The 10,185-nt window shown below is 39.2% G+C and overlaps 1 protein-coding gene across 7 annotated transcripts in view; it reads right to left on the bottom strand.

Moving 5' to 3' along the window:
- ZMYM2 (zinc finger, MYM-type 2) overlaps positions 1 to 10,185 on the bottom strand; it is a 163,356-nt gene that overhangs the window by 23,691 nt on the left and 129,480 nt on the right. For 6 of the 7 annotated variants that reach the window (XR_001359367.1, XM_005880023.2, XM_005880025.2 and 3 more), the window contains 2 exons: positions 8,279 to 8,447; positions 7,946 to 8,097 (listed from right to left, as the gene is read on the bottom strand). The exons of the other annotated variant lie outside the window; for it this stretch is intronic. Coding sequence is in view for 5 of the 6 variants with exons in the window: in XM_005880023.2 (XP_005880085.1) it covers positions 7,946 to 8,097; positions 8,279 to 8,447 (321 nt within the window). In the remaining variant the exon portion in view is untranslated. The remainder of the gene's footprint in view (positions 1 to 7,945; positions 8,098 to 8,278; positions 8,448 to 10,185) is intronic. 7 annotated transcript variants of the gene reach the window in all.

Genomic DNA, 10,185 nt, shown 5'->3' with positions numbered 1-10,185 from the left:
GGAAGACATTAAAGGAGGGGGGGGGGGAGGACCTATGTAATACTTCAACAATAAAGATGTTTTAAAAAGAAAAGTCCTCAACCAACTTAGGCAAAAATTTTCAACCTTTTCCATTCAGCATATACAATCTAATTACTAAAATTCTGTGGCATTTACAAAAAGTACATTTTTTTGCCAATCTGACAAAAAATATAGGTATAATTCTTGCTCCAAACTGACTTTTTGAAAAATCAAGTGCCTATAGCTGTGTGTAAGGAATTCTGGTACCAAGAATTAATCAATCAGGCATAATCTTATTATGTGATGTGACCAATATGATGCAATTCTATTATATGACCTACAATACATATTTATGGTTAAAGACAGGCCACTTACACCAGATGGCTATTATTGTATTGGCTATTGTTATTTTTTTCATTTGACAATATTAGGGAAACTAAGTCAGTGCCGCTGACTAAATAATCAGGTATTACATGTTTTAAAAATTCTTGTGGCATACCAGCTGAAAATCACTGAACTAAAGAATAGATTAAAACTTCCTTGATCAAGTGCCAGGAAGCTACAAAAAACCTACAGGAAACATCCTACTTAAAAAAGAAAAACCAGCCCAGCCGGGTGTAGCTCAGCGGCTGAGCGTTGACCCAGGAACCAAGAGGTCACAGGTTCGATTCCTGGTCAGGGCATATGCCCAGGTTGCGGGCTCGATCCCCAGTGGGGGGCATGCAGGAGGCAGCCAATCAATGATTCTCTCTCATCATTGATGTTTCTATCTCTCTTTCCCTCTCCCTTCCTCTCTGGCATCAATAAGAAAAACCAAAAAGGGGAGGGGAGGGGAGGGGAGGGGAGGGAAGGGAGAAAGAAAGAGAAAGAAAGAAGAAAAACCTTCCCCAAAGGATTAGGTGCAAAGCAAAGGTTTCTACTCTCACCACTTACACTCATTTTTTTGTGGAACCAAAACAACCAATGTAATACGGCAAGAAAAAGAAGTATATAAGACATGCAGATTGGGACGAAAGAGGTAAACTGTCTTTATTCATACATGACATGATTTTGTATGTAGAAAATTCTAAGAAAAAAACCCAAAACCTCACCTACTAAAACTAATAGTGAATTGGTACATATAGAGTGTAAGATGAATATACAAAAATCAATTGTATTCCTATATGCAAATTTAACAGAAGAAATAACAGAGAATAACTATTTGACTAGTTAGAGCAGTGGTTCTCAACCTTCCTAATGCCGCAACCCTTTAATACAGTTCCTCATGTTGTGGTGACCCCCAACAATAAAATTATTTTCGTTGCTACTTCATAACTGTAATTTTGCTACTGTTATGAATCGTAATGTAAATATCTGATATGCAGGATATATTTAGGCGAACCCTGTGAAAGGGTCGTTTGACCCCCAAAGGAGTCGCGACCCACAGGTTGAGAACCGCTGAGTTAGAGGAACTAGATAGACTAGATATGGGTAGGGTAGAAACTCCCATTGTGCTGTCTTTTTTTTTTTTTTTAATATATTTTATTGATTTTTTACAGAGAGGAAGGGAGAGGGATAGAGAGTTAGAAACATCGATGAGAGAGAAACATCAATCAGCTGCATCCTGCACATCTCCCACTGGGGATGTGCCCGCAACCAAGGTACATGCCCTTGACCGGAATCGAACCTGGGACCTTTCAGTTCGCAAGCCGACGCTCTATCCACTGAGCCAAACCGGTCTCGGCGCACTGTGCTGTCTTTCTCTAATTACTGCTGATTTAAAGTTATATTACGTAGATATTAGTTTTTAAGTTTAATTACAAGTAGAAGCAATTTTAAAGAAATTTTATACAAAACACCAAAACATATCATAAACTACAGCTGAATTAAAACAAGAAGAACAAGAGCTTGGAACTCAATCTCTCTCCTTCCTTCTAAGTTAACATGCAGAACTCTATTGCTCTTTCAACACTTCTAAAATTGGTTGAATTAGGCTGTCAAGAGGGTGCATAGGTAATCTCTGGCCTCTTATCCTACCACAACCACATCAAAACTAAAACAAAGCCGCCACTGTGAGACTTATAGGAGGGGCAGAAACACCAAAGAGGCTGATCCCACAGCCACATGTGGCGGTTCAAAATGAGAAGAGATATCCCAGCTGCAGATGTCCCCCCTGAGGATCATGGAGTCCCAGGCCCACACCAGGGCCCCCAGCCCAGGGTTCCAGTTCCAAGAAGAGAAGTCCCCATAACTGTTGGCTGAGGAAACCAGCTGGATTGTGGCTAAGACAGAGGGCTCTTGGAGTCCCAGGCAGTCCCCTTAAAGGGTCTGCACAAGGACTTACTCAGACTCACTGGCTCTGAGCTCCAGCACTAGGGAAGCAGCTAGAAAGGCACATCAAGACATACAGGGAGAAAATGAATTTTCTGGCTTCGATATGAAGGGTCAACTTTCTCCCAGACAGAAGTGCTAGCAGACACCATTTTTCCTGTGCTGAGAACTCCCTCTACAGACCTGCAGGCTGGCACCATACCTGAATCTCCATCAACCTGGTAACTTCAACCCACCCTGGTGATTCTCTGAGACCCCAATCCACCTAACTTTCAGACCCACTGAAGCTGTTTCCAGTGGCTTTTCCATACAAACGCCAGCCTTGGCTCAAGCTATAGAATTTCCTAAAATCTCTACAAGATTCACAAACCTCCAACAAGTAGCATCTGGCCTCATCATGCCCTGAACCTCTTGCTAAGCTAAGTGGCCCCAGACCCACACTAGTGATAGCCTCCGTTTACAGCTTGGCCCTCCTGGGCACCTCCAAGCCTAGCAAAGGTAGACACCCTGTGCACACTGCCTTGTAGTTCATGTCAGGTGACCCCAGGAAGGGCAAAAGTCGCAGCTCATTTTGGCCTACACTTCCTGGGAGGCCCTCCAAGTGGCCAGCTTCAGAGCACACCAGAGCACCACACAACCACATTACTAGCTACACATTCAATGGGTAGACTAATCGGGCACCAGAACCCTATTGAAATGCTACTTAGGGTAGGCCTCTGCACAGCAACTCCTCCACTGTAGTCACAGCCAGTCCTCTAAGCTGATCGGTGTGGTGGCAAATCCCTCCCAATGATGTGCCAACAGCAATCAAGGCTTAACTATAACAGGAGGGTGCACACAATCCACACTGGTTAGTAGGTAGAGAGCCCAAATCAGGTGACTGGGAGTCTATGTCAGTAACACCTACAGGGCACTTACTACACAAGGCCATTCTACCAAGACTGGGTGATGCAGCAGCTCTACCTAATTCACAAAAACAAACACAGGAAAGCAGCTAAAATGAGGAGACAGAGAAACACATCACAAATGAAAGAACATAACAAAGCTCCAGAAAACGAACTAAATTAAATGGAGGCCAACAATCTACCAGATGCAGAATTCAAAACACTGGTTATAAGGAAATGATAGAACCTCAGTGAGAACTTCAACAAAGTGATAAGAAACACAAAAATTGAGTTAGAAACATAAGAACCACTCAAAAATAAAGAATACACTGATATGAAGAATAAATCAGCAATTTGGAATAAAAGGAAACAGAAAACACCCAATCTATAGAGCAAAAAGAAAAAAATCCAAAAAAAATGAGAATAGCCCTAGCTGGTTTGGCTCAGTGGATAGAGCGTTGGCCTGTGGACTGAAGGGCCCTGGGTTCACTTATGGTCAAGGGCACATGCCCGGGTTGCAGGCTCGATTCCCAGTAGGGGGCGTGCAGGAGGCAGCTGATCAATGATTCCTTCTCATCGCTGATGTTTCTATCTCTCTCCCTCTCCCCTCCTCTCTTAAAAAAAAAAAAAAAATCAAACAAAAATGAGGATAGTATAATGAGCCTCTGAGACAACTTCAAATGCACCAACATTCACATCATATTGAAAAAATAATTATGGAAAACTTCCTTAACTTGGTAGAGGAAATAGACATGTAAGTCCAGAAAGTGCAGAGTCCCAAATAATATGAACCCAAAGAGGCCACAAAAAGACACAATGTAATTAAAAGGCCAAAGGTTAAAAACAAAGACAGACTTTTAAAAGCAGAAAGAGAAAAGCAGGTAGTTCCCTACAATGGAGTCTCCCCTAAGATTGTCAACTGATTTCTCAACAGAAACTTTGCAGGCCAAAGAGATTGGCACAAAATATTCAAAGTGATGAAAAATAAGGACCCTTCAACCAAGATTATGCAGCAAAGCTAAAATTTAAAATCAAAGGTCAGATAAACAGCTTCCAAGACAAAAAAAAAAAAAAAGCTAAAGGAGTTCATCATCACCAAATCAGTATTTCAAGAAATGTGAAAGGGTCTGTTCTTCTTTAAAAAGAGAGAGAGAAAAAAAATCTGAATAAAATGGCAATAAATAAATTATCAACAATTACTTTAAATGCAAATAGATTAAATGCTCTAATACAAAAACATAGGGTGTCTGAATGGACAACAGAACAAGACCCTTACATATGCTGTCTATAAGAGACTCACTTCAAATCAAAAGAAACACACACAGACTGAAATAAAGGGATGGAAAAGATATTTCATTAAAATGAAAACAAACAAACAAAAAGAACTGTGGTAGCAATACTTATACCAGACAAAACAGACTTTAAAACCAAAGGCCATAAAAAGAACAATCTAGCAATTTTGCTTCTGGGTATTTATCTGAAGAAACCCAAAACACTAAATTGAAAAGACATATGTCCCATATATTCATTGCAGCATTATTTACAATAGCCAACATAATAAGATGTGGTGCATACATAAAATATGACTCAGCCATAAAAAAAAAAAATGAAATCTTGCCATGTGCAACAACATGGGTGAAACTACATGGTATTATGGTAGGTGAAATAAGTCACACAAAGAAAGACAAATGTCAGATGATTTCACTAATATGTGGAATCTATAAAACAAAATAAACAGGCAGAACAGAAACAGACTTTCTTTTTTTTTGACTCATAGATACAGAGAACATTTTGACAGTTACCAAATAGGAGGGGGTCCGGGGACGGTGAAAAAGATGAAAGGATTAAAAAGTACAAATTGGTAGTTCCAGAATAGTCATGAGATATAAAGTATAGCATAGGGAATATAGTCAAGAATATTGTAATAACTATGTATGCTATCTGATGGGTAGCAGATTTATCAGAGTGATCACTTTGTAAGTTATATAAATATCTAATCACTATGTTATACACCTGAAACTAATATAATGTACGTCAACTGTAATTTAAAAATTGCCCTGGACGGTTTGGCTCAGTGGATAGAGCGTTGGCCTGCAGACCAAAGGGTTCCTGGTTCGATTCCAGTCAAGGGCACGTACCTCGATTGCAGGCTTCTCCCTGGCCCTGGTCAGGGTACATGTAGGAGGCAATTTAATCTCTCTTCCACTCTCTCTATAAATCAATGGAAAAATATCCTCGGGTGAGGATTAAAAAAAATTTTTTTTAATTATTAAAAATAAAGTAAAAATAGTTGAACTACTTCTAAAATGATGAAATATATGTTCTCTTTATAAAAAATTACCTTAAATAATTATACACACATTTCATATATAGGTCTATTGTATAATAGTCACAGCAATCATCCAGGTCAGTGAGTGCGAACTACTGTATGTTGACAGCATGGTACAAACACAAAGAAGTAATACCCACCTCCTGTTTGTTCCCAAGGAGAATTAGCATATTTACAAATGCTATGCCTACTCTTTTTTACTACAAAACATAATAAAAGTGGAAGGGAAAATATATACACAGTTCTAAAACCCTGTGTCACAGCCACTGAAGCCAGATATGTTTCAGAATTCATAATTTTTGGACTTTTACAGAGGAAACACAGACCACGTACATAATTACACAACATTCCTAGAGTGGTCTAGGGCAGTGGTTGGCAAACCGCAGTTAGTGAGCCACATGTGGCTCTTTGGCCCCTTGAGTGTGGCTCTTCCACAAAATACCACGTGCGGGCACACACGTACAGTGCGATTGAAACTTCGTGGCCCATGCGCAGAAGTTGGTTTCGGCTTGGGCGAGTCTATTTTGAAGAAGTGGCGTTAGAAGAAGTGGGGGGGGTGTTGGTCGGTCGGTCGGTCGGTCAGTCGGGAGACGCGGCGCAGGCGGGCCGCAGGATACACAGCGCAGGGGAGGTACATTGCACGTACAGTGCGATTGAAACTTCGTGGTCCATGCGCAGAAGTCGGTTTTCGGCCTGGACGAAACAAGTATACAAGACGAGTGTGGATGGGAGAGTTGGAAGGGGTCGACCTCAGTGAATGTACCTCAATCAGATTGAGGATGTTTTTAGCAAAGGCCAGCTTAGGAGTACCCTAATTAAGTTAATAACAATGTACCTACCTATATAGTTTAAGTTTAAAAAATTTGGCTCTCAAAAGAAATTTCAATGGTTGTACTGTTGATATTTGGCTCTGAGTAATGAGTTTGCCGACCACTGGTCTAGGGAAGCACGTTACACTTGTTTAGAAACATCAACAATTCTACAGTGAAGTCTACAGTTAATATTCTAAGACGGAATTTTAAAAAATATATATTTTCATAGAGGAAGGAAGAGGGAGAGATAGAAACATCAATTACGAGAATCATCAATCAGCTGCCTCCTGCACCCCCGACAACGCAAGATCAAGCCCACAACCCGGGCATGTGCCCTGACCAGGAATCAAACTGTGACCTCCTGGCTCATAGTTCCATGCTCAACTACTGCTTAACACTGGCAGGGTTAAGATGGAATATTTTTTGAAAGTATAATAAAGAAAACTGCATCACAACTCTTCAAGTCAGGTTTTACTGTCAAAGGAGTTTCCATGAAAATTTTGGTTCTCGTGTTTTGGAATTTTAGAATGGTGAACCTAGTATCGCCAAATAAATATGAAGCTCAAAGTACATGTAAATCTATCAAGTTGGAGTAGAAGAAACAAAACCTCTCTGTTTCTTTTAGATTGTTACTACAAAATATGTGATGGCCTTTGAACACACAGTAATGTACAGCTAATATGTTAATTCCCCACACCGCTTTCATAATCTTTGGAAGATATCTATCCTGAAGAGAATAGAAATAAAATACAAATTAAGACAATTCTAGTTTTTTTCAGTAACTTATTTCAATATGCTGTTAGCAACTTAACATTAAATTTTAGGTCTATAAACAAAACCCTGCATAAGAAGATCTGCTTCCATTATTTACCACATTTACATACACACAGGATGTGAAGCGAGGATCCTTTCTGACCTCTAGGCTCAAACCTATACAATTTTTTCAGAAACAGAAGTTATTGCCTACTATGGAAAACAAAGTCACTCCAGATTCATAGGCATGCAGCTGAAGTTTATTTAAAACCCCTAAAGAATGATCTCATTTTGTAAGATGATTCCAAAGAACTAATGAGTAGTTACTCTAACATGTTAGAAAAACATGAGCAGTCTATACTGAAACAGACTGACTATGTGAAGAAAGCAGACATTCTCTGTTCACATGCATATCAGCATGGATCTATACATATCTGCATCATGCCTCAGAGTATTAATTCGTTTACCTGAGACTGTAGTAGGGAATGATGTCATTATCTTACGTATGGTAACAAACATACAACTTTGTCAGGCGTATTACAAAAGATACAGACGTTTTGAGTGGCCTGTTCTTTTTGGTTTTCGCACAGAGTTTTGAAGAATGTGGTAATTTTTAAGAATATAGCATATGATAGCAGAAATACCTAATTACAAAGAAGCTCAGAAAATCCTTTATAATATCCTATTTTTTTCATAGATTAAATTTCTTTTTTGTCTTTCTTGGTAAAGCAATGAATCATTATGTTCCATAAAGTTATCTTTAATATTCTTAAAGCATAACATTTTTCTGTCCAAAAACTACCACAACAACCTTTCTTATTAACATTATATTCAAAATTAGCCTGCAAATTACTAACCTCCTGTATTCCAAGGCAAAGATAATAGATGCTGTCAGGTGCATAACTCTCTCCATTTGGTCGGCGGATCTCATTGACAAAATGGGCTAGCCCATAGTTAAGCTCAGCCGTGGTGTGAGACAGCAGATCCTCTTTTAACTTTACTAATTTAGCTAAAAAGAAATAAAAAATTAGTAATTGCTATTACTTACTGTCTTAAGATTAAGAAAGCCCCTGAAATTTATTCTATGTAAGAACTTGAAAGTAACAGCTACACTTAAAAGTTAAAGGTAGTTGATAACAAAAATCTTGGTTTTAAATAGGACGTAGGGAAAACAAAATCAGAACACTTACGAGATTTTAGTTCATCTAATACCAGAAGATCTTCATCAAGTTGCCTAGTTTTGACCCAGTGTTTCCATGCGTTTACACCATATGTATACTTGAAAGGAAAGCTGCATTCTGAATTGTCAGAACTATCATCATGAGACTGGTATCCTGATACAGCTTTTCTCTTGGTTCCCTATTAGTAAAACACCATTGTAAATCTCCTTTTTAAAAAAAAGTCTATATTATTTCATGACTTTATGTAAGCCATCAACCAAAAAATGCAAATTAAAGAGAATATATTGATATTCTTAGAATTGACTGGTATTCCTGAATCTGAGAATAGTTACCTATAACATGTGTTGAAATATATCTGCAGGAATGCCATATTTCTACATAAACCATTGTGTACAATAAAATTTTATTAACTTCTGCTTTGAGTCACTGATGAGAAAATAAATATATGACATAAACTAATAATCTGAAATAAAAGGATAATAAATATTAATGTAAGAGATAAATTGAAGAACTTTATAATAATTCCACCATAAAGGAAATGACCACTCAACTCCTTTTCACTTTCTTGATGGCACTGTTTGCTGTACAAAAGTTTTAAATTTTGACATAATCCAATTCATCTTTTTTCCTTTTGTTCCTTGTGCTTTTTCTGTTATATCTAAGAAACCCAAGGTAATGAAGATTGAGGCCTATGTTTTCTTCTAAGAGTTTTTTTTCCTAAGAGTTTTTTAGTTCTTACATTTAGGTCTATTGACTCATTTTGAGTTAATTTTTGTGATGTGAAAAGTCCAACTACATTCTACTGCAGGGTACTCACTCCTTTTTCATTTTCTTTCTTTTGGGGGAAATTTGTGAAAGTTTTTTTCCCCTTTGGACCTTAATTTATGTTGGAAATCAGAAATAAAGTTGATGTTAAAATATTTTTTAAAATTACACCTGTTAATTTGGCCTACCTGAATCTATTAGTGTCCAAGATGTCTTCCTATGTGTTGATATGCTTAAATGAAACTGGATATAATCAACTGCATATTCCAACATCACTGATTAGTCTCATCTATACTAATAAAAAGGTAATATGGTAATTAGGGCAGACGTCTTCCAGACATCCATCCGGACAAAGCCACAGCAGCTGCGAGGCCCGGGGCTCAGGCAGCCATGGGTTCGGCAGCCTTGACCCCCGGGGCTCAGGCCTAGCAGCCACCGCAGCCACAGCTGGCAGTGGCAGCAGCAGCAGGGTGATGGGGGTGGTGCCCTACCCTGATCAGCCTGGTCGCCTCCTGCAGAGGGAGGCCAGACTGTGGCTTAGGCCCGCTCCCCGTGGGGAGCGGGACTAAGCGGTCAGTAAGACATCCTCTGAGGGATCCCAGACTGTGAGAGGGGTAGGCTGAAGGACACACCCCCCCCGTGCACAAATTTTCGTGCACCGGTCCTCTAGTCAAAAATAATGATGGAGCCCAGCTGGTGTGGCTCAGTGGTTGAGCATCAACCTATGAACCAGGAAGGTCACAATTCGATTCTCAGTTGGGGCACATGCTGAGGTTGCAAGCTCCATCCCCAGTAAGGAGTGTGCAGGAAGCAAGTCAATCAATGATTCTCTCTTATCATTGATGTTTCTATGTCTCCCTATCCCTTCCTCTCTGAAATCAATAAAATTATATTTTAAAAATAATAATGATGGCCCTAGCTGGTTTGGCTCAATGGATAGAGCATTGGCCTGTGGACTAAAGGGTCCCGAGTTCAATTCCAGTCAAGGGCACATGTCTGGGTTGCGGGCTCGGTCCACAGTAGGGGGCATGCAGGAGGCAGCCAATCAATGATTCTCTCTCATCATTGATGTTTCTATCTTTCTCTCCCTTCCTCTCTGAAATCAATAAAATATATATTTAAAAATAATAATAATAATGATGATGATGGAA

The sequence above is a fragment of the Myotis brandtii genome, unplaced genomic scaffold (assembly GCF_000412655.1).
Source record: "Myotis brandtii unplaced genomic scaffold, ASM41265v1 scaffold62, whole genome shotgun sequence".
Taxonomy (NCBI): domain Eukaryota; kingdom Metazoa; phylum Chordata; class Mammalia; order Chiroptera; family Vespertilionidae; genus Myotis; species Myotis brandtii.
This window is presented reverse-complemented; position numbering and strand designations above follow the sequence as displayed.